This window comes from Eubalaena glacialis, chromosome 4 (assembly GCF_028564815.1).
Source record: "Eubalaena glacialis isolate mEubGla1 chromosome 4, mEubGla1.1.hap2.+ XY, whole genome shotgun sequence".
In the NCBI taxonomy this organism is placed as follows: Eukaryota; Metazoa; Chordata; class Mammalia; order Artiodactyla; family Balaenidae; genus Eubalaena; species Eubalaena glacialis.
Genome location: NC_083719.1, coordinates 32,280,708 through 32,305,542, shown reverse-complemented (window position 1 = coordinate 32,305,542; position 24,835 = coordinate 32,280,708). Strand labels below are relative to the sequence as shown.

The 24,835-nt window shown below is 43.9% G+C and overlaps 1 protein-coding gene across 5 annotated transcripts in view; it reads right to left on the bottom strand.

Moving 5' to 3' along the window:
• Window positions 1–214: 214 nt before the first annotated feature.
• Window positions 215–24,835, bottom strand: part of OSMR (oncostatin M receptor) — a 63,577-nt gene continuing 38,956 nt past the window's right edge. The window contains exons 5-19 of one of the 5 annotated variants that reach the window (XM_061189201.1): window positions 23,069–23,344; window positions 22,690–22,857; window positions 21,614–21,743; window positions 20,913–21,064; window positions 18,255–18,397; window positions 17,794–17,947; window positions 14,956–15,014; window positions 13,621–13,843; window positions 10,730–10,909; window positions 9,576–9,680; window positions 7,926–8,102; window positions 7,136–7,303; window positions 3,761–3,842; window positions 2,654–2,726; window positions 215–2,322 (exon numbers count right to left, since the gene is read on the bottom strand). In XM_061189201.1, the coding sequence (XP_061045184.1) occupies window positions 1,747–2,322; window positions 2,654–2,726; window positions 3,761–3,842; window positions 7,136–7,303; window positions 7,926–8,102; window positions 9,576–9,680; window positions 10,730–10,909; window positions 13,621–13,843; window positions 14,956–15,014; window positions 17,794–17,947; window positions 18,255–18,397; window positions 20,913–21,064; window positions 21,614–21,743; window positions 22,690–22,857; window positions 23,069–23,344 (2,666 nt within the window). In that variant the 3' untranslated portion in view covers window positions 215–1,746. Of the gene's footprint in view, window positions 2,323–2,653; window positions 2,727–3,760; window positions 3,843–7,135; window positions 7,304–7,925; window positions 8,103–9,575; window positions 9,681–10,729; window positions 10,910–13,620; window positions 13,844–14,937; window positions 15,015–17,793; window positions 17,948–18,254; window positions 18,398–20,912; window positions 21,065–21,613; window positions 21,744–22,689; window positions 22,858–23,068; window positions 23,345–24,835 lie in introns of those variants that run through there. The other 4 variants (XM_061189200.1, XM_061189203.1, XM_061189202.1 and 1 more) reach the window with 4 other exon arrangements.

Below are 24,835 nucleotides of genomic sequence, written 5' to 3'. Positions count from 1 at the left end.
GGTACCCAGGAATTTACATTTCTAGTAAGCTTATTTATCGGCTATAATAATTGTTAAGATTTTCATTTCATTGGGGTAGAGAAAACAAAATAATGCAATGGCGAAATATTTTAATTAAAACTTATTGCAACAAAAATGACTTCAAGGTTTTGTGGATTATTTTTTTTTAAAGAAAATCTTTATGAAAGATACTATTTACAAATCAATCATCACTGTCATTGATGTTTCTATGTACTTTTATAATTGCGTCATGACAAACTCAAAGAGGCTAAATGATAACAATACTGGCCCCAGAGTCTTCTCAAAACTCTTCATCAAGATACTCGTTTGTACTATGTTAGGTGTACATAGCCCATTATTCAGCCAAAGGCTTAGTTATATGGAAGGAAAAAGTTGAAAAGCCTGAACAGACGTCCGGGTTTGTGTATATTTAGGTCAGTTGACAGCCATCTTCCTTTCAGCTGTGGCTCCTTCTCTCTCATTCTTCACAGTGTGGAATGGCACAGCACAGGGCATTCGGTACCAGAAGCACAGGCAGCGCCATCTCCACCACAACAAAGAAAAAGGGGCCCCTAATTGTGCTTGTTTAGAAGTGTGATAAGTAAACATTAAGGGTTGTCGGGCAGAAAGAAGAGAAAGGAACTCTAGCATGATTGAACACCTGCTATGTACCAGGTATATGCTTTGCATATATTGGTTCAAAGAGACAAAGCTGCTGCTGAGCCACTACAGGAGTTCCCACTCCATTTAGCCTTTTGCAGTTATATCTAAATGATGTTCAACAATGAGGTTTCACTTTATTATGTTAGCATAATAGAAATATAAGGAGACAGTGAAGGCATTATCTTGACCCAGACAACCTACTGCAGAGTCCAAAAGATGCTTACTGAAAATAGGTCATTTATATATCAGAGTTCTTGAAAAAAGGAGGAACCATAAATGTGAATGGAATTAATGACATTTTCCTTTTATCTGTTCTGAGGTAGTCATCAAAAATTGTGGTAGAAGACGTGCCTACTAAGTAGGCGTGCTATAATCTTGACACTGAGGCAGGGGTTCCATGCCAGTCCCACTCTTTAACCGTGGTAAACTAAACAGAAGGACAATTGTGGGGATCTCGTCGATTCATTCGCATGTCTTACCTATTAGATAAGGTCTAATAGGAAGAGTTCATTTTACTACATCAATGAACTACAAATTATCATCACTTCAAGGCAAGTCTAAAATCTGTTTTGGTCTCAAATAGCTGTGACTTCTTCATTAAACACACCCAGAATAAATTAACATTGACAATTTATGCTCCAGTAACGAATCTTCTGTAGCCTTTATTAAAGCCTGAAATCTAGTTCCTTTACTCTTCAAGATATTAAATGTGGGGTAAAACTTAATGGAAATACTTTCTCACTAAAAACTGAACTTCAAGGACCTGTCCAGTACTGAGTGGATGGGGTCTATCCCTATGTCAAGTGCCAAGTCTGCTGTTATAAAGGTGAACGTGGAACACGCAGCAGCAAGGTGAGCCTGTTCCCACGATCCTGCCATTTCTACGGTGAGCCTGCTCCAAGGATGAATGTTAAGTTTCATAGCTTCTGACCTTCAAAACCTAGCAAGATTATATAAATCAGACCTGACAATGGTGATGATAGCTCACTGGGATTAAGCCCCGAGGTATCTGGTGATGGAATGGTGCCGGCTATGCTTCTCCTAGGGTCTGTGTAGCATAAGGATATGAAATGGGTACACTGCTTAGCGGCAGTGTTCACCTTGACCTAAAAGGGTAGTGGAGGAGAGGCTGCTATTCTCGCTTGGGGGAGCAGAGGCAAGACCCAGGGGTATGGCCATTTGCATTTTATACTCCGAACAGAGTGCTGGCTCTGGTGGGTTTGTTGGCAGGCTGTCCTTGTCTCCAGAGGTGGGTGAAGCCAACTGGGACACATAATTCAAATTACCTTCTCCGGCTGGGATTTCTCCCAGGGAATTCATGTAATTTTGTTCCAGTGCCTTTAGTAAATTTTCAGGTGAAGTCAATGGTCCCAGCTGATGTAGTGGGGCTTGAGGGGTTACTGGGAAATGTCCACAAGAAGCAAAGTCAGAAGCTGCCTGATTATAGGTGAAGTTCTCAAAACAGATGCAAGGTCCAGGGCCAGAGTAGTTCTTCTCTGTCGGAAGGAGGTAAATGTAGGCAGGCTTAGTAAATTCAGTTTCTGTGAGTGACTTCCTAGTGCCTAAGAACTGTATCTTACTCCCTTCCGGCTTGTTTATAACTTCAATAGCATCTGGAACACAGTCACTGACATTCATTATTGTTAGATGAGGATTCTCCTGGAACAGAAACAGAAAATGTGCAAAGATAATGTGTGTGTGTGTGTGTATCACAGTATATAAAGTATGTGAAACGCACTTAGAGCTTCAATTTTTTTGTGGTTTTATCCTGGTCACAAGTTAACTGGAGGTGATGTTGAAAACCAAAAGGTATCCCCAGACAGAAGAAATCAAAGCTGCGTTCAACCCTTTCATGGCTATGGGAGCAGAAGAGGCTTTTGCTTTGTGACATCTTCCTGAGAAGGTCTAGGAGTGTATGATTATTATAGCCCCAGCCCTGGGTTGCTCTTTAACAAGTATATGAGTATCCATACAATTTCCCAGCATTTACCTTGGATTTTATTAATGACAGGACACTGCTCTTGTAAGGGTCTGGAATGTCAGGATAACACTTCTCCTTCAGCCTAGAAAAACAGTGAAAATTAGACTGAATTTTGCAATATAGTGGAATGGTTAAGAGTGAGAACTCTGGAGTCAGATTCCTGGGCTCTAATCCGTGCTCTATCAATCACTCATTAACACTGTAACCTTAAGCAAGCTTTTTAACCCTTCTATGCTTTAATTTCCTTAGTGGTTCAGTGGAGATCATTACGGTGGTGATGGTGGTATTGGAAGCATTAAATGAATTGTTATATGTAAAGCACTTAGAACACTTCCAAGTACATGGTAAGTGAAATATAAATATTAGCTATTGCTATTGAACAAATTTTGCAACATTTTAAAATAGTTGGTTTCCTTATTATTATTTTTTTTGGCTGCATTGGGTCTTCGTTGCTGTGCGCGGGCTATCTCTAGTTGAGGCGCGTGGGCTTCTCATTGTAGTGTCATCTCTTGTTGCGGAGCACGGGCTCTAGGTGCGCGGGCTTCAGCAGTTGCGGCACGCAGGCTCAGTAGTTGTGGCACGCGGGCCCTAGAGTGCAAGGGCTTCAGTAGTTGCAGCACGTGGGCTCTAGGGCGCATAGGCTTCAGTAGTTGTGGTGTGCAGGCTCAGTAGTTGTGGCTCGCGGGCTCTAGAGCACAGGCTCAGTAGTTGCGGCACGTGGGCTCTAGGGTGCGCAGGCTTCAGTAGTTGTGGCACGCAGGCTCAGTAGTTGTGGCTCACGGGCTCTAGAGCGCAGGCTCAGTAGTTGTGGCACGTGGGCTTAGTTGCTCCACGGCATGTGGGATCTTCCCGGACCAGGGCTCGAACCCGCGTCCCCTGCATTGGCAGGTGGATTCTTAACCACTGCGCCACCAGGGAAGTCTGGTTTCCTTATGTATTGATTTATTGCTTATCTATTGATAAACAAGATTGTTTAAAACTTATCACATTTCCACCAAATCCTCCTTTGTTCTTTCCTTTTCAGCACTTTTCCTCACATTATCAGGTGTGACTTCTGTCTCCTTTCTACATTTTTCTTTGACTCCTTCTTGGATAAAACCTTCCCCGCACACTTACCACTGACTTTTTAAGTAGCAAATTATCATGACGATCAAAACGCAGAAAATCATGGGCAGGATGATGCGTATCAGTATGTGGGCTGGAGAGGAAAAAGAAAGTGATATTTTTAATGACTGCTTTTCCCTCAAAGGAATAAAAATAAGTTTTACATGTCTTTTATTCCTCAAAACTCTATTTGTGCAAGATTCAATATGAGTTCTGTCTGACTGCTGGGGGGCAGGGCAGTGAGACCAACCAGCCAACACAGGGAGCCATTTGCCCTCAACACTTGTGACTCAAACTCATTACCTCCCCTGACAGACTGGATCATTACTCCCCATTCTTTACTCCCTCCCTGTATGAGAATTATACTCCACACCCTTGACTTGGGGGCTCAGCCACGTGACTTGGTTTGGCCAGTGGGAGGTGAGTAGTGGTCATGCTGGTTGGTAGCTGCGTTCAGTGTGCTTGTAGTTGGCTTGCTCTCTTGTGTTCCTGTGACCCAATCTGAGAAGAGTTGGTCCCTCAGAGCCACTGTCCCTTCAGCCTAAGCCTCAGGGTGAAGCTACATGGAACAAACCTGCCTGAAGCTTGGAGTCCCAGCTGGCCCAGCCTACATCAGCCAAGCCAGGAGCATCAAAAGAGAGATTTGTGTTTGTATGCCATTGAGATTTTGAGGTATTTTATTACACGTCAAAAATTGACGAATGCACCCCTTCTAGTTAGGCTCTGAGAAAATTACCTAAATCATCACCTGGGATAATTATTCTATTTTTATTTCTCAGATATGTCAACCTGTACTTCATTTTCATAAATGTCCATCTTCCTGGTCTCACCGCTTGCAAATCCACCGAAGAATAGTTCAGCTGGGTTGGTAAACATCCTCTTTTATAAGAGCAAATCACATGAAGGGCTTTGGAGGCTGACAGTCATTCACATGTACATATATTTCTGTTCAATCCCTTTGCCTCCCTGCCCTCCTCATCCCCCTCGCCAGCTGTCCTGCAGGAATGGGGCCTGACTTGTGGTGCTGGTGGGTAACGCTGGAGTTTTGTCAGGGAGGGCAGGCCCAACCCAGTGCTCTGAGGAAGCACAGGGCTCTGGAGAAAAGGACATGGGAAGGTAAGAGGGTGGCAGAGAAAGCACCTCGACAACTGGCCTAAAATTATCCCTGACACCAGGTAAGGCGAAAGAAACTCCTCCTGACACCACTAAAGAACACCTTGCTCTCAGACTTCCCTGGTGGCGCAGTGGTTAAGAATCCACCTGCCAATGCAGGGGACACGGATTCGAGTCTGGGAAGATCCCACATGCCGCGGAGCAACTAAGCCCATGCGCCACAGCTACTGAGCCTGCACTCTAAAGCCCGTGTGCCACAGCTACTGAGCCCACGTGCCACAACTACTGAAGCCTGTGCACCTAGAGCCTGTGTTCCACAACAAGAGAAGCTACTGCAATGAGAAGCCCGTGTACCACAGTGAAGAGTAGCCCCCGCTCGCCACAACTAGAGAAAGCCTGCATGCAGCAACGAAGACCTAACACAGCCAAAAATAAATAAATAAAAGTAAATAAATCAGTACACGTATGCTTTTTTTTTTAAAAAAAAAGAACACCTTGCTCTCAAGAGCAGTACTTGTGATGACTACAATTGGTTTTAAAATTTGGTTAAACTACGAATTTGTAATGTATCTGAGAAGAAGCCTGGGGAGCTACCCATAGTAGTTTCCAAACTTCAGACAGGCTTTGCTAAACTTTCTGTTGAAGTATAATATGTGCATACAGAAAAGTGCTCCTAAGTGTACAGCTCAATGAGTTTTCACAAACTGAACATACCCACGTAACCAGTACCCAGATCAAGAAAAAGAACGTTACCAGCTCCCCCGAGAGTCCCCCAGTGTCCCCATCCAGGCATCTTCCCCTCCCAGGGTAACCACTATCCTGCCTTTCAGCCACATAAACAGCATTTGCCTCTGTCTATACTCTATGCGTGGAATTGTGCAGCAAGAGCGGGGCCCAGCTTCTGTCACTCACCATTGCATTTGTGAGTCCTCCATACTATTTTTGTAACTGTGGACTGTCATTCTCACTGCTGCAATTATGCAGCAATTTAGTTTACTTTTTCATAATAATCAATATAATCGAGTCACAGCCAAGGCTAAGGAGGTTTCTCATGAGTAAGGGAAATAAATGAAGTCTAGAAAATATACTTGAGATAAAGATAATCATATGTATTATATGTGTGTGTGTGTGTGTGTCTTACACATACTCATACACACACCTCTACCAGCCAAGTAAATACTGAAGCTGGAAGAAAAATAGCCTGAAAATAAATTTAAAATTAACTCTAAAATGGCAAGCATGCTCAAGTAATGTGAGTTGTTGACTGAAATCTTAACCTGACTATGAGAGTTCTGGCCTTTGGCTTAGAGACCTGGGGCCATGTTTCAGCCCCAACCTGCCACTGTGGTCACGGGCATCCTCATCACCAGTCAGGCAGCCAGGGCCAGTGGTTCTACCTGACGAGCCCACCCCATCCCCAGAGCCCTACCTTCCGCCACTTGGCAACTCAGGCAGATATTTTAGCCTATTTGTTTTTCATGGAGGAGTATCTTGAGAGGTCCTTTCCAGCGTGGACCTCCTATGATGCCCTATCTGCTACCTACTTTCCCCGCTTCCTCCGTCAGTATCTGTTTTCTCCCACCACCTTCCTCTTTGTTGGAGGGCAGGATTTACCGGCAGAATCTTATTTACCAGTAACCTGCCATTCTTCTCCCTTCCTCTTCTTTCTCCATCTTTCAAGCCAAATGCATTTTGAAAGGATGGCTCTCTTTATCTCACGCTTTCTCCATCAAATCTGCAAACACCGGGTTCATGAACCAACACTGCTTGCCCCACCGCACCTTCTAGTACCCCCAGAGAGGCAAGGTCAGGAAGCCGGTAATTTGCCACTGAGAGAAACCAGCCAGAAGGCTGGCTGCAGAGAGCAGTTCTGCTGAGAAAAACATCCCCACCCCTCTCCAGACAGAACTCATAAGGCTCTTCCCAAGTCAACACTAAAATACGCCATCAGTGATTTTCAAACTATTCTGGGACTGAGTTCCAGAGAAGTGCCTCAGGGGCCAGAGAGAGGCAAGAGGAAGGTTCCAGGTCATAGATCAGTTGCATTAGCTTCACTCTTATCTATTTTATGTAGTGGGATCCTGTGTAACATTTCCTTTTTTTTTTTTTTTTTTTTTGGTGAGTTTCATCTAGAGAAACAAAGAGACAGACACAGAAAGAAAGACAGAGAAGAAAGGTTTAAAAGTTCCCGATCTAGACAAAACCCATGGCCATGTGTGTGTCATCTGTCAGTTTCCCAGGAACTGCTAAGAGTTTTGATTTGGAAAAACTCACAGTATTCATCCGGAGTTGTGATCTTTGTGAAGGCATCCAGGGGACCCTCGCCAACACTTGTGTAAGGAGTGACGAAAAACTCATAGACGGATTCCGGCTGTAGGTTTTCCACAACAAATGTCTTTTGTTCCGGGTTGTCAGTTGTGTGTTTGCAACATACTGAATCCTCTGTGGGGTTTAAAAAAAAAAATTTTTTTTTTCAAGAATAAAAAACTATTAAGAGCGTGATAAAGATCTTGTGAGACAGTGGGGCACTAATACTCTTGTTGACTTGGCACTGCCAACATTTCTAAACCAACCAAAAATGAAATCATAATTTCATCACACTGGGGACACTGGTAAAATATTTGGGAGATGGCAAGCAAAGCAAGCACCCCACTAAACAAGGGATGTTCCTGATCCAGGGGAAGCACTCAAACCTGCCAGAGAGAGAGTAAGAGCCTGCCAGAGCTACTTAGATATACATTTTAATAAACTTTAATGAAGTCAAAGAAAAAAAGAAAATGAGGTTAGCAAGAACGTTTCCTAAGTGGTAGGTTTTCTTAAGGAGCTGAGGGTATTTCAGGTGCTTCTAAAAATACTGGGCCACACTGTTTTTAAGTAAGTTAAAATCCTGGCCCCCATCGTCTTGTCCACCCTACTAATTTGTTTAAGAACACCATTCCGTCATAAAAGCACGTGAGCACAGAATTCAGCCTGGCCACAGTCAGAGACAGCCGGCAGCCTTTCCAATGATTTCAAATAATGAGACCTTGAAACGGTAAACAGACCAAAAAAAAAAAATTGTCACCTGGAAGAACTGTCTTTTCAAATGCCGGGGGGCACTGCTCCCCCGCCTTGGGTTTCAGGTAGACATGGTATCCTTGTATAAAGCCAGGTTGGGATTCAGTGGAATAATCCTTCCAACTCAGAGTGAAGGAGTGGGAGGTCAAGTTACTCATGACCACTTGAGGGTTGTCTGAAGGAGCTAGGAAAGGAAGTTGGGATAATGTAAGATTTACGATTTGGAAAGAGTCTCAGCGCACTGGTGTAAACTGAAAGCAGAACCACGGCCCACTCTGTAGGCGTGTGTGCCAAGTGAAGGAGTCTCATCTTTTTCTCTAGAGGATGTATGCCCTGACTTAGTTCGTGAGAGCTGGGAAGGAGTTGAGCAATCATCTTGTTCAAGCCTTACCTCTCTCAGATGTAGAAATGGATGCCCAGAGAGATTCAGTAACTTGGCAAGGTCACACAGCAAAAAAGAAAGGCTTTCCTAGACTTCATTCTGAGTCTGAATTCTCAACAGTGTTTGGGAGGATGAACTGAAGTAGGGAGGAAGGGAGGAGGAGGAAGGGTTATGTTTGAAGAGGTATGGGCAACTTTGAAGAACTCTAGTTCCCAGGTGGCAGCAATGCACAATTGTCCAAGTGTCACAGGGAGAATCGGAAAGCGTTTATTCTGAGGCTTCCCTGAGAGCCTGCTTCAGCACATACGCTGGTGCACACCTGGCCTATGTCTGCCAAAACACACAACACACCCCTCCTGCCTGTCTGGGGCAGCTCCCACCCAACGGAGAACCCCAAGAGCTGGTCTGATTGGTGAGAGGCAATCAAGGACACAGCTGCCCAGCTTCCAGTGGGTGTGAGACCCTGGATGCCGAGAAGGTGAATTAGCAACCACATGGGAGGATCAAAACTCCCCCACACTGCTGGTGGGATCATGGTACAATTTCTGGGGGGGCAGCGATTTCACAATATCTACCAAAAGTCTTAAAAATTGTAAAATTGTATTTAAGAAGTTCAAACCTTTTGGCTCGAGTATTCTACTTCCGGGACTTTGTTGAAAAACCATTATCAGAGCAATGGATAAAGATTCAGCTAAAATGATGGTGAGTCAGACAGGGTATAAGAGATTTGGCCAAGAAAGAAGAGAGAGATTGAGTATTTGAGACTGCAAGATAACTGAAGGTGAATTTTATAGTTTTTAATTGAGAAATATTTTTGTAATCATCCTAAAAGTCCAACGACAGGTGATTTGACATATGCAAACCATGAGGCACTTTGCAGTACTAAAAAATGATACAGTTAAATATTACTTAGTGACATGAGTCAAAAAGTACTTTACAAAACTGCATAGAGTAGTAATAAAAAAGATCCCATTTTTATTTGAAAGTGTATATCTGTACTGAGAAAGGATACACATAAAATATTAACTCTGGATATTTGCCCTTGGGTGGTAAAATTAGCAATGATTTTGTCTTCTTTTGCATAACATCTTATGAATTGTCTTTAATGAAAATGTTTTATATTTGTATGATTAAAAAATAACTTTTTAAAAAACCCCATTGCCAGAATAAACAGGACACTGAAAATTAGGAAAGGTGCTGTAATCTTCCTAAACCCAAAGTGAAGAGTTTCTGGATTGTTCTGAACAATGGACACATTAAATGCTTTAAACTTACCCAGTTCCTCCAAGTATCCTGCTTTTTTCTCTAATAAATGAGCCATCCTTTTTGCAGAAATTTCATAAATTCTGAAGTTGTATCGAACCCCTGGTCTAAAAGCACCTAGAGAAGAAAAGTCAACAGATTTTCAATAACACAGGATGCCATTCTCTTTACTTCTGAAAAGAAGAAGAATGAAAAATGAATTTGTGTCCCCTTAAGAATTTCCTCCTCGGGGTTTCTGCCCTTCATCTCCACCATCTTCCCTCCTTCCCCTGAATCCTCCAGCATTTCCGACGACGTCTGGGCGACTGTCCTCTACATCATCCTCTTGATCAAGAGCTCGCAAACATGCCCTTATCCACGTGCATGCAACTGGGTGCAGAATTCAACCAGACACAGAAAACCATGTAAAACTCTCCTTTGACTCCAAATCCCCTGCCAGCGACTGGCCTTCTCTCTGCCCACGAAGGGCAAGCGTCTGGAAGATTTGCTTCCAGTACCTCACTTTCCCCTCACCCCACACCTCTGAACCATGCCACTGACACTGCTCAAGCAGAGGGAAGACTCGCCTCCTCACTCCCCACCAGCCACTGAATGCCCTCCTGGAGTCTCATCAATCACCCTCTGGACCCGGACAATTCCCACATCTTTATCTTGAGCCCAGCAGATGGCGCCACCAACCCCCCCATCAAGCCACAAACCTAGGCTCCTTTAACTGCTACACTAGTAATCTCGAAATGACAAATCCAGTGTGGGAGGAAAGAGACCAAGTTCTATATGTTCCATTGAAACTGAAGGAGTCGATAATCGACTCCCATCAACTCTACTCCTATGTCTCCCAAATCCACACACTTCTTTGCTTTTGTAAAAGCTCTCAGGACAACTGTTATAATGTCCCTCTGCCATTCATTTGAGACTGCTGACTCACTGCTGAACAAATTCATGAACCTCATGAACACCTATGCCAGCCTTCGGTCCAGATAGTCTCTGTAAAAGTAGATATAAAGGTCAAAACTTAGACCACATCACCGCAAAATTTGAACTCCAAGACCCACGCTGGATTTGTAGTTATCAGTTGAGCACAAAGTACCTGAGATGATCCAGAAATCCCTGTTGAAGTTGCTGCCAGGCGAATGGAGCAGCATGGTAATACAGAAAGTTCTTCTTACCCGAGCTAATGACTGTGCTTGTGGTATTGGGGCCTAGGTTTTTCCACTGGAGAACACAGGGCAGGTCCTGGGGACCATCACACCACTCCACCACGTAGCCTGTGGCATCTCCAGATTGGGGTTTCCAAGACACAGAAAATCCATCCTCTGTGCCATTAACTCTTCCGCTTTCAACCTCTTCTGTACATACAAAGAGGGCAATGCTTCAGATTTAATTAATTGTACATTTTGCAAAAATATCTAAAGAAGAAAATAAACGTGAACATGCAGTGCATCTAGCAGGTAAGAGCCCTACCTCTGCAACTGCTACGGGGCTTGGGTTAGGGCAGGAGGGATGTCTTCCTGCCTCTCACTCCCAACAATCATTCACACCTGCCCTTCAGATGCCCCTTGTCCTGATCTTCTGAGACCCAAAGGGACGTCAGCCCCTAAAACAGGGACCAGCAAACCACCGCCAGCAGGACAAATCCAGCCTCGGAAGCTTGTTTTTATATGACCCTTAAGCTAGGACTGGTTTTAAGATTTTTAAAGAGTTTTTAAAAACAGACAAAGAATACAGAATATAGATTGGAGACTGTCTGGTCTACAATGCCTAAAATATTTACTCTCTGCCCCTTTACCGAAAAAGTTGTTGACCCTTGACCTAGAACTGTGTCTGGTACTTGATCTGCTTTCAAAAATCATCTGTTGAATGAATGAATAATTTGGCTTAATTGTCCCACATAATGCTGGCTGCCCCTGAACTAACTACTGTCTCCTAGATGTTAGGGGCAGAAACTGAGGTGAGTGTGGAGAAAAAAGGAAAGAACAATTCAGGTATGTACTAAGCCAGACTATGAACGGATGTGCACACTACTTATGACCTAGGACACCACCTCAACGTATTTGATGCACCAGGGTAGTTTTCCTAAGGTCTGACAATTGGAAAAAAGGTGATATGGTCTCAATGGACTACAGTGCTACTGATTTCAAGCGGGTCAGCCTAGATATTGAGGGATGAGAATTTCTCCTATTTCCGAGGCTGACTCCACAGCCTGCCACTGTTCAGAGGGCAGTGGTCCCTGGTGGTCACTCGAGTGAAAGCAGACTCTGATCAAGGGGTGGACCTGCAAGCAGCTGTTCAGAGAGGCAGCCAGCGTGGCGCAAATGTTACATGGGACAGACTTAACACTCCAAATGTACTTGTTGCTTCTCTGCAATTCATATTTAACTGGGCATCTTTTATTTTATCTGGCAATTCTAATTATAGCTGAACACTGATGCGAAAGCAGGGTGCTATTACATTTTCTAGGGCACCAAGTTATCACCCAGCTGGGAACACCGAAAGGAATGTGCAGCCCCAGGTATGAGGCGAGAGGTTCCCCAAGAAGGCCTGTGCCTATCCTACCCACATGGCTTCTCTGTCTTCCTTCATCAGAGAGACAAATCTCTTTCATATTAAAACTGACATTTTCTACTTCACTTATTCACACTGACTAAAATTTCACCCCAAACTTAGAAGCATGACTCTTACTAAGCTGCTTCTTTAAAATTGCAAATATGTTTTGAGGAGTGGAGGTAGAGGGAAAGAGAAAGGGAATCTATTTTTTTTTCCTTCAGTCATTCACACTCTAGTGTGAATTGGCTAAACCTCCTTGGTCTGTCTCGTAGCACATCAGTGACTTTATCCACTCTAGAGACTTAAGAATGTGGACCACATCAGGGAAGCTGGATAGGGCCTCACAAGGGGAAGGAATGGGTTCTAAAGGCAGGGCATGGGGAAGGAAGGTATGGTAGGAACCCACAGATACGGATGACCCCAAACAGATAATACTGTTCAGCAGAGTTGTTTGAGCTGAGCCTCACTGGAGGCAGTGTTTTTTTAAATCTATCAACTCCCCCAGGGTGAATGAAATGCCCACCTTTCCCGTTCTGGCCCTAATAAAGACAGAATACAACTATTCACTTCCTTCTCTAATACAGTTCTTGACAAGCAAAGATTATGTTAAGTAACTCCTTAGTTTTTCTCCTGTGGCACAATCCCAATTTCTTTTTCTTGACACACTGGATAGTTCTTAAACAAAATAAATAAAACAAAATAATAACACCCTCTAATCTAGCCCACTTAACCTAAATTTAAGCCTAATTTGAATGATAGGTATAAAGCAATGTGACATAACCCTACAAGCAGGGTCTGAAAATTTTTATAGCAGTAACTGAAGGGTGACATTCTTGCAAGGTTCATGAATGACCTTAGGATGTCTGTTGGGTCATGTCCAAGTGTGCAGTGTCTCAGAGTGTGTACTGCTGGCGGGGGGGGGTTAGTGCAGCCAACCTCTTTTCACAGCTCTCCCAAGAAGGAAATTTACACCATTATTAATTGTACATGTAATGTCATTTCCACCTTGTTTGGTCTCTCACAGGCTAAGGGTTTAGCCAGTTATCACCATTTTATTCCACAGCTTTGGCAAAGCCCGTCTCGAAAGATGATGCTAGCTCTCCTCATGATGTCCAGAAATGTTCATGGGCTCTTTATAGGTGGCCAAGACTGACAAAATATTCTGCCATATAATAAACGCACCTCATATTTCATAAGCCACAAAGCACTTTCATACCAGCTCTAACACTCAGTTGGGACTGTTTGTTGGTGTTGCATTTATCTGAATAAATTTGAGACAATTTCCCAAGTTGGTGCAAGAATCCCTGAGCTATGGCTGAAATCTTCTTCCCACACAAAGGAGGACTGCGCCAGAAACCCGCTGACATGCCTGAACCCAAAGAAAATGATGGACAGTGTTTGGCAGCTAGATCTTTTGTCTCCCCAAATTACTGTCTTTCTAATTTATCCATCTCTGCCTAATAACACCGTCAACATTTTTCTAGAGAAGAAAAACAAAACCAAAAACACTCACCGTTTCCAGGGTCTCCAGAAACGACAGTTACGGAAGCAGGAGAAGGGCCCACACTGTTGTGAGCTGTGACATGGATTTGGTAAGAACACTGATCGAGGGTTAGTTCTGTGCTGCTGGCGGGAGCAGGGATGGAGAGGACCTCTAACCTGGATGGCTTGTCTAGATTTTCTACAATTACTTTATAGAATAGGATCTTCCCGTTGGCATGCACTTTCGAAAGTGGCTGAAAAAAATATTGACAATCATTTCAAAACGGGCTTTCCTCTGAAAAGAGTTTGCTTAATTTCTTTTTCATCTTTTCTGTCCCTTGATTGCACACACACACACACACACACATACACACACACCGGGCAAATTAAAACAGCTTAAGAGAGAAAATAACCTTCTAAACCAAGCTTGAAATCAGACATTCCATTCTAACTAAAATTGAGCAGAGAATAGGATCATTTGGGGGAGAGCTCAAGAGCATATTGTGTCCAGAGAGGAGTGACCAAGTCAGGAAAGGGGGACTCTTTAGCCTGGATTAAAACACACTCAGTGAGTACGGAGTGGTAAAGACAGGAGTAGACCCAGATGAGAGGGGCCTGAACCTCCGGCCTACCTTCCCGAGGACAGACAGTGCCCCTGGTGTGTGCACCCCCAGACCTGAGATTGGGCTGGGGCAACTGTTGGCTTGGGGTGTGGACAAAACCTGGACGTACAGACTGGCACGTCCACATGTGTGTGCATGGGGGTCCTCCCTGGTGGGGAGGACCGGAGTGGAGATGGGAAGAAGACTGGGGTGGCCTGTGGCCGGGGGCCAGCTCCCTCAGCATGGCCATGCTTTAGCATCAAACACTGAGGGATCCGAGAGTTCTTAACGCAAACCAGGGCTTCCATGTTGTCATGAAGGCATGTCAGTTAAGATAGAAGGACAAGATTAATTTTATATTGCAGTTTTTTAGCTTGACTTATAACTTTTAAATATAAGTACTCTGAATATTTAAATATTCATAACTTTTAATTACGGTATATATTTCTCCACTTATACTCATGAACTGGGCCCTGCAGATGTTAGGGGCAGGCCTGAGGAGAAGTTAGGAGATGCAGTTCTAACAATCAGAACTGGCCACCTGTGCAAGAGGCTGCTGAGGAAGGAGTTACTGGTCTAGCGTTGGGGACATGGATGTGGATGGAGCGGGGATTCCTCCACTCGGTAAGAAATTCTACTGGATTCATGTTAAGAGCCCTCCCAATCAGAAGACTGCACCAATGTCTAGTTTCAGTGAAAGATAACTGCCAAGCAAAAATCTGTCTCTTTGAACGTCTGCATCTCACCTTCCAGAATAAACTCACAGTAGGATGTCCCGACACCATCTTCATGTTTCTCCAGACATCGGGAGCCTCTGAGGGAGCTGAAATTTACCAAAGAAAAGCTCTAGGGTCACAATATGCACATACAACAATACATTCATCCTTTCTCTAGTTTCGTCAACACAAGTGACCACGGCCTGTCCTGCCTGAGCCTGCTTCTCGCTTTTTCACTCTCTGTGACTTCTTGGCCGCGGCCATACTCGTCTTGCCTCACTAGGGGCACACAGTAGGTGCTTTACAAAAGGGCGGCTACATCTGAATGGGACATCACATGGGGCCTTTGTGAACTCAAGCCTCAGAGCTTCTGGAAGCCACCAAGGAATTTTGGAATCCTTTGCCAGTCCAATTCTAGGAGGTTAGTTAGGTAAATTTCCCATATTTGGAATTTCTAGGAGCAGCAGACTGTTGCTATTTCCTTGCCCCACTTGCGAAGGTTGCAATGGACACACTCAAGTGGAGAGCCCCAGGGGAAGGCTGCACTCTTCCCCGAGTTCCTAACTGCACACAGGCTGGCCTGTCGCTGGAGTTAGAGCCTGGGACCCCTTCCTTGTCACCCTCCTCCCCATGCACGCCCACCCCCCAAGTTCCTGGCCTGGGCCAGCTGCCTGCGTGTGGACCCTCAGGGCACTGGCTGCACGCCTCCCCCTGGCATGCCTCTCCCCACTCTGTTCTAGAAGAGCTTGCTTCTTTGTCTTTCTTGCCAGTAAACTGTAGGACCAGTGATTTATGATTTGCTTCAACACATCTCTGTGCAAGAAGCATTGTTTTGCAACATAACACATACAAATTTAGTTCTCTGTTTCATAAAAATATAGTTTACAGTCCCCAATAATTGAAATTTAAGAAAGTCCTTTTTTTTCCCCCTTAGTTGCTGACACTTTCTACTTAACGTAAAGGTGACCATATATTTTTAAAATCTATTAGAGGCAGATTTCAATTTTCTCAACAAGCCGTCGGAGAAGCCAATATTATATCAAAAACGTACTGAAATACTCAATGAGAGACCCCAAGCTCAATGCAGAATCGTCAGCTGGTTGGTACGTGACTACTTGCAAGAAAAGAGAACTGCAGCACAGCTGACGGTGCTCCATCTTTATGTCAATATAATTTCTCCCATGGTGTCATGTAGCTCTGCTCACCATGACTCTGCTTAAGTAGGATTATAATACGCATAAACATTGACTTTGCCAGCATTAAGCAAAGTGTTATCCAAGGTGAAAAAAAACATCTATAGATTCACCATCAGTAGACTCATCTCATTTTCTTGTCATCATCAAAAGCAAAGTTAAGTATTTTTCAGGTTTATACTATAATCTAAAAGAAACTATTTGCTAAAAATGCCATCTTTCTGTTATTTTTCTTTGCACTAAATTTTAGGTATAATGTTGGAATAAATTCGCAAAAAAAATCCCAAAGCAATGCAGTATTAATAAAGTAAAAATTCTTTAATGAAACACAACTGAGGAATAAACCAAATTACCATCAGGAACAGGGCTCTGGAGGGGACTACACCCCTACGAAAAATGACTGGAGTCTTGGAGGGGAGCGGGGGGGCTGACAAGGGGAGAAGGCCTGCTGCGCACCTCTGGTGACCAGCCCTGGGTGTGGGTTTTCGTGCACTGCCCTCACCAGCCCGCCAATCAGAGTCACTGCTTTAAAATGTTCCCCTCAGGCTGAAACAGAAAGAACTCACCAGCTTACAAACACAAATAATAAGATGGAGTAAAATAAATATATATGATCCTTCCTTAGGCAGCAAAATAGCCAGGACTTGAATCAACAAGATCTCCAGGCTGTAATGACACCCCCGAGAGACAGGCCATGCAGACGCCAGTCTGGGTCAGGTCAGGGTGGAGCTCTGGAGTCAGCCAGCCTGGGCCTGAGCTGCCGTCACAGCTCAGTCCCTTGCTAGCGGGGCCAGTTAAACTCCTCATCCTCTCTGTTCCTCCACGGCCTCATCTGTCAAGTGCGGATAATAACAGGACCTACTGCATGGTGGGAGGATTTGAGGGGAAAACATTGCAAGCCCTTGGAGCTGTGTCTGGCGCATACTAAACACTAGATCAACGGCAACTGCCCTGGTTACTGCTGTCACGTCTCTGCCCTTCATTCACTCTGCAAACCAGGCACGTCTCCCCAGTTCAGGGGCCCAAGTTGTTTCCTGTGTAAACTGGGCAACAGTAAGACTTTCTCATCTGGGATTGGAAGGAGGTGAAAGCAAGGCTGGGCCATCTCATCTCCTGAGGTTTATCTGAGGTCTAAGACATAGTTATTTGGGGGAAAAAGTCTCTGTTCAGTCATTATTGAGGAAACGACCCCTGAGAGCATGATAAGGCAGCTCCCAGTTTGTTGTCACGGGAACGAACGACTGAACAATGATGACTAAGTTTCCAAATACCATTGCATTTCCAAACACAGCCCGAGGCTGTTTAGTATGAGATCGGTGCTTTCCTCAGCACAAACGCTACTGTTTGTCCCCAGTCCTGAATTAAAAGTTTATACTAATTTACATAGCCCCAGATCCAACGGGAATCCAGCAATACCTTTAGCTTAGAAACCATTTTGGCAAATTGAAGATCAGAGAGAAAATGTTCAGTAGAAATAACTCAGATGGCAAATGTCTGAGGTAGATATCTTCCCACTCACATTTCATTAGGCATTTAATTTAGTTTTTTGTTGTTTTTTTTTTTAAAGATGGTACCAAGCCTCTGTTGTTATACTTTCCCCTGAGTTTTTGGTACAAACAAAAGTTCTCAGGGAAGCCCACCCATCTCCTGTCAGTCAGTTTAGATCCTTGGGACGTCAGGGAGCCGAACGTACCAGCTTCAGCTGTGTTGAATTTCTGACTAATCAATTCACTCCATTTCCAGAAGTGGTTGGTATAAGCACAGCGTACTCGGGCCACATATTCTGTGTCAGGCTCCAGTTCACTTAAGAGGTACTCACCATTCACCTTGATGGAAAGATTGTGTTGCTTAATTAAAAAAAAAAAAAAAAAAAAAGGTCGGGGTGGGGGAGAAGAAGACAGAAGTATTGGTGAGCGTACTTCATTGCAAAGCCTAATCACACACAGAGTAAGACCTGATTTGTAGCAAGACTAGTTCTTTGAGAAAAAAAAATCTTTAAACTCTAAAAGTTTATGATTAATTTCCTGGACCTTTTAAACAGATGACCCATATCATTTGAACACACATAGAAATAAGAGTCTAAAGAGATTTCACTCACCAGTCTCTCTGTTTAGACACAAAGAAATTTTTGAAAATAGAAAGTTAAACACTCACTTGTATCACTTTTCCTTCAGCAAGGAGTTCAAGCTGACACAAAAGTGTGGAATTGTTTCCAATGGAGTGTACCTTCCAGGTCATGGTGGCATTTGTGGCACCAACATTTTTAGGGAATAAGTTATAGGGAGTCATTGGATGAACTGCAAAGAAAAAAAAGAAAAAAATGAAAAAAATTCAAGCACAGATCCAAAAAGACTGGTAAATAGGCAGTTCATTTTTACATTGATTTGTTCAATAAGCATTTTTGTTTATTTCTGAGAAAATGGCAAACAAAACCAGACTTGCAGCCAAGATGGAGTAAGCCAAGTATAGCCTTTTCTCTCACTGATTATATTAGAAACTCTGAACAAATATAAAAAGAAACTGAGGACTCTTAAAATTAAACAAAAGCAGGCAAGAATGTAGAGGGGAGTCAAAACTTGGAGAAGTGGCCCATCAAAGAGAATATAACAGAACCCAGAGTCTAACCAAAGTAACATTAACAATGTCAAGGATACAATCCAAAATTATTAGACATACAAAACAAAACCAAAAGAGAGAAAATGTCACCAATTTTCGAGGAAAAAGACAATCAGCAGGTGTCAACTTTGAGATGACCCATGCCTCAAGATGACTCCCTTGGAATGCTACAATTAGATAAAGAGTTTAAAACAGATCCATAAGGTAAAAGTAAATGTATCCAGGGACTTCCCTGGTGGTGCAGTGGTTAAGAATCCGCCTGCCAATGCAGGGGACACGGGTTCAAGCTCTGGTCCAGGAAGATCCCACATGCCGTGGAGCAGCTAACTAAGCCTGTGCCCCACAACTACTGAGCCTGCGCTCTAGAGCCCACAAGCCACAACTACTGAAGCCCACGTGCCACAACTACTGAAGCCCGCGCGCCTACAGCCTGTGCTCCGCAACAAGAGAAGCCACCACCATGGAAGCCCTCGCACCGCAATGAAGAGGAGCCCCCGCTCGCTGCAACTAGAGAAAAGCCTGCCCGCAGCAACGAAGACCCAACACAGCCAAAAATAAATAAATAAATAAATTTATTTAAAAAAAAAAAGTAACTGCATCTGAAATGAATGGAAGGAAAACACTTCTCAGCAGAGAAATAGAAACTATTTTTTTTTAAAAAAAGAATTAAATGGAAATTTTAGAACCGAAAAATAGAATATCTGAAATAAAAAAACCTTCCACCTTACGCACTTCCACAGTTGCTGTGTGACCTGGCCCCTGCCTACCACTCCAATCGCCTTTCTCTCACGGGAAAGACACAAGGACATTCTTCCCTGCCTGAAACACCCAGAGCATGTTCCCACCTCAAGGCCTTTTCAAATCCTGTTCTTTTGCTCCAAATGCTCTAGATGTTTTCTGCCTCCTCATCCTTCAGTGCCCTCATCCCAACTGAAGCAGCACCCCAGGCATTCTCTACCCCTCAACTGAATTTTATCTTCTTTCCAGGACTTAGCGATGCTTGAAATTATGTTATTAACTTGTTTACACGTTTACTGTGTGTCTCCATGCCCCTCTCTCAACCCTCTCTCCGAACACACACTAGCATGTACACACATTAAGGGCAGTTACTCAACTCTGTTCACTGCTGGATGCCCAGTGCCTGCTACATTGGTGGCACCCTGTAATTAGGTGACTGAAGTGATGATTAAGTTGAAATCTAAATGAGGTGTAGAATTAAGAAGGCAAAGGAGAAGTATGAGAATTCCAGAAAAAATGAACGTGTTTAAAGATGCTGCATTTCATAAAAGAGGCAGGGGTGTGGTCAAAACATAGACAGAGATATTCAACTTCAGGGTTGTGCAGATCAAAACCATTGCAAAATACCACTTAACATCCATTCAACTGACAAAAATGCAAAGGGTGACAATACCAACTTGGAGAGAATATACTGGTACAACCACTTTGGAAGCGAATTTGGCATTATCTTGTAAGTTGAAGAACATTCACATTTTCTGAGTCCTCACCAATTCCATTCTTAGGTATATAGGTATATACTCAAGAAAAACAACTACAACTCTAGGTGTGTACTGGATATGTATATCAAAATGCTCTCATTAACACTGTATCCAAGAGCATAAACCTTGAGACAATCTGAAAATCCACCAAAAGAGATGCATGAATAAAACACTGTATATTTACGCAATGAAATACTCTACAGCAGTGAAAATGGACTACAACACTCAACAATACGGGTAAATATTAGCAATTTAATATTGTATAAAAGCAATTACTAGCATTACTACATATAGCTTGATGTCTCATATACATTAAAACAAAATAAAAACAGTATTTTGGGGATTTCATAAGAAAATGAGAATACATACACATGCACACACATGATTTAAATCTGTTATCTTAGTGGAAGGAGCAGGGTGGGGGGCTGTGGGATGGGAGATGAAGTAAGTTATTGTCAGATTTCTATTTTGAACTTCAGGTAAGCTCGTTGGTGTTTATTACATTATCAACACAAACAAATAATGGGGACCATAGGTCATGCACGCACCCATGAAGAGAAGTGTGGCACAAACAAGTTATAAACTAAAACCTTCACTTAGGATGTGAATTAGGTGAAATTCTATGGCACATTTACTTGATCACACAGTGTGTCAAATAAAGATATGCTCGTGACCACAGTGGGCTACACTCAAGTCTCACCTCGTTGGGTCAGGTTAAAAAGAATACTGACACTTCTTTTTCTTAAGTAGTTTTCAGCCACGAGTGTGAAGTTATACATTTCTTGTGAGTCTTGAGCTACTTGCCAATTACACCAGTTTCTGCGTTTACAAAGTGTCTTTTTCCCGGAAAATCTTAAAGAAAAAAAAAAAACAACACCACACAACAATTTCAGGGTTTACATTTTTGTCAGCGCAGATGTGTATCCCTGAATCCACTGAGTATCCCTGAGACACACTCAGTGGCTTTCAAACTATGTTCCACACAACAGCATCGATCCGTCACCAACAAATACCAATGACAAAAACATTGTTTCAAAAAATTTGACCGATGCGGTTAAATGTGTAATGATGAATTGCTGACTTCTCCTCTTGGGTGGTGAAAACTTTCCTTAGTTTACTTTGGATACTCTTAAAAAGGTAGAAATTAGGTAGACCTAGATCACCACATGGAACTATTTTCATATCATGATTCACCATTAATGGCCTTTCTTATCATTTTTATGCTACGTTGTCCTTTAACAAAACTCAGGTAGAAAGTATTGTATACCTGAGACCACTTAAAGATTTCTTCCTGACCCTGGCAGGGTGGTTTGAAAATATTTGTTCAAATTTTCTGTAACACTGTCACAAGTACCTTAAACAAGGAAGAATCCATCACTAATATAACCAAAGCTCACTTACGATTCAAATAAAGTGTAGCTTTGGGAAGGCTGTTTAGACAAGCCAGTGTCGCTCCCGGGATCCCAAGTACAGGTCAAAGTCTTGAGGTCCTGGGTTTCACAAGAAAAGTCCTTGGGCTCTTCAAGCACTTCTGTCCGTACAAGGAAAAAACAGATGAAAGACCTAGCTGAAGCTCTTTATTGAAAGACAAGTGAAATGGAAAGCTTTCTTTGGGGTCTGAGGCCACAGAGTTGCTCTGAACAATGAAAAGATTACTTCAATGGGGGCCAACGCATCAGCAGCTCCAGAAAGGCACACTGCGGGTACCTCATCTTGGCCCCTGCTCCTTCCTTCCCTGGTGCTTTGCTGGGGTATCACCGAGGATGGCAGGCGTGTACTGCATGTGGTCTGCACTCTGTCTACCTGATGAAAGTTGTAGCCCCAGTGCCTGCTAGCAGCATTCAACAGTATTGCTACGTGCAGACAGAGTGAACAGAACAATGAATGAATGGAGTCAGCGTTGCTTGGTGTTTCATTGTGGATGCCCTGGCTTACAGGGAACCTGGGCTGTGCTTGGGATGCCAGGAAGCCAGATCTGGGGACCCTGCTAAACTCAGCAGCTGGAGGCTGAGAGTTCCAAGAAATGTACGGGCAGCACCGCCAAGTCCCCGAGGCACCGCAGTTCTTGGAGGCCACGCCAAGAGGCACAGGTGACCAAGCGTCCGGGAGACCAGAAACGGCCTTTGGCAGGGGAAGCAGGGAGGGAGGAGTTGCAGATACCGCCCCACTGTGCGGGGGAAGGGAGGCCACTGGGTGAGCACACTGAGACCTACAGGGAAAGCGAAACGCTGCCTTCTCTGCCCTTGCCATCACCCATGGAGGTACCTGACACCTCTGCACCCAGTTAAGAACAGCAGCGGCCTTATCTGCGGACGTCCTACTGCGTGCGGCCACCGTACTGGGGCGGGGCCCTGGCCACATGCAGTAACCCTCACAACAGCCATTACTGGGCCCATTCACAAAGGAGGACCCTGAGCTGCAGAGGCTGGGAAACTTGGCCAAGAAGGCACTCCCAGCCATGGGAAGAGGAGTCAAACCTGGGTCTTCTGGCCACCACCTCGGCTGTCTCTCTAGGGCCATCCAGCCTGCAGCCCCTCTCCTCCCTCTCCCAGCCTGCAGCCATTCCAGCATGGCTAACGCAAAGCAGGACATCTTCCCAGTGGTCCAGGTCATGACCTGAACTTTCTCCCGAATGCTCTTGGTTCCTAGGAATAAAACTGTCAGTAAACTCAAGAAAACAACAGGAAATCCGACAAGTATTGCTTCAGACTGTCTTCGCCAGAGTCTCTCCTAGAAGACTTGGGAAACAAAAGAAAATTGAGGCCGCGAGTGGAAACGTTTCCTTGTCTTCTGGGAAAGGAAATTTGATCTATTCCACAGGAAATGGGAGGGGGGCACAGAGATGTGTACACTCACTTGAGACAAAGAGAACGATGCCTCCCAAAGCACCTCCCTGGTCCACCTTACAGAAGACATTTGTCCCTCTTTTCCTAATAAAAGACACGTTCTTCAACTCGAATGCAGACACACTTCGATCAAGCTGTTCTCCATATATCTGTACACCTTCCAAATAACAGGATATGTTATCTTGATGGATCCTAGAAACGTAACAAATGGTGACATTGGAGCCTTCTTCCACCAGCTTATCTTTAGGGAAAACAAACAATGGATCATGTCCAAGTGAATTCTGTGCTGCAAGATAAAAGAAGACAGCTCAGTTAGACTTGGACTCAAAAGTCGAACCAGCCCCCTCCTGCCTCACTCTCAACAGATAACTTTAGCTTTTTCTGCCTCCTGGAGAAAACAGGAACCTAAAATTTCTACAGCAAATCTATAAACTTTGGTGTGTGCAAAACGATCCTCTGTACCATCACTCCTACTGTTACGATAATACCATTGCTCTCATTCTTAGTATGGAGACTGCACCATGACTGTCACTCTGTGGATGATCGTGTTATTCCTGCTTCTAGGTTATTAGGACAGCAGTAGCTGCTTTGTACTAATCCCAGCCATGTGGGAGGCCCTGTGTTAAGTGCTTATGTATATTCTCTCTTGTCATCCTTACCACCTTACAGCAATGGGATGGGCAGGACTGAGCCCAAGTTCACTCACCCAGCAAGTGGCAAAGCCACATTCACACCCACCAGGTCTGCCCAGCTCCCAAGCCACGTGTCCCTCATAATCTCTAAATTGTCCTGTAGATCACTCCTCTTCCACCTTCTCAGATGCCAGTCACCCAAAGAGCTCCTTTCACTTCCATCTTCCTTCTGTGTGGCCCATCAGCACATAAGAATCCTCAAGTCTCTGCCATTTTAGGCAAACTCACCATCCTCCATGCCTCCCTCCAGCCTCCTCTCCACCCGCTCCTCCACAGCCAGCCTCCCCCAGGACCTGCCTGTGCCCGTCGCTCAGCTGTCAATCACCCCCTGCTCACCTAGGCCCCTACAGTCTGGCTGCTGGCCCACCAGGGCTCTAAAATTGCCATCACTAAGGTCACCCAAGTGGAGTGGCCTGGGTGTGGGATTTTGTTTTAAGGTCCCCAGGTGATTCTATGTGCAGCCATGGTTGAGAATCAGTGCTTTGGGGATTAGGAATAATCAGCCTTGAAAGAAATCAAAGAAGAACATGAAAAGATGGAAAGATATACCCTGTCTTGGATTGGAAGAATCAATATTATCAAAGTGACTATACTACCCAAGGTAATCTACAATCCCTATCAAATTACCAATGACATTTTTCATAGAACTAGAACAAAAAATTTGTATGGAAACACGAAAGACCCCCAAATAGCCAAAGCAATCTTGAGAAAGAAAAATGGAGCTGGAGGAATCAGGTTCCCTGACTTCAGACTGTACTACAAAGCTACAGTCATCAAAACAGTATGGTACTGGCACAAAAAACAGAAATATAGATCAATGGAAAGGGACAGAAAGCCCAGAGATAAACCTACACCTATGGTCACTTAATCTATGACAAAGGAGGCAAGAATATACAACAGAGAAAAGACAGTCTCCTCAATAAATGGTGCTGGGAAAACTGGAGAGCTACAGGTAAGAAAATGAAATTAGAACATTCTCTAACACCATACACAAAAATAAACTCAAAATGGATTAAAGACCTAAATGTGAGACCAGATACTATAAAACTCCTAGAGGGAAACATAGGCAAGACACTCTTTGACAT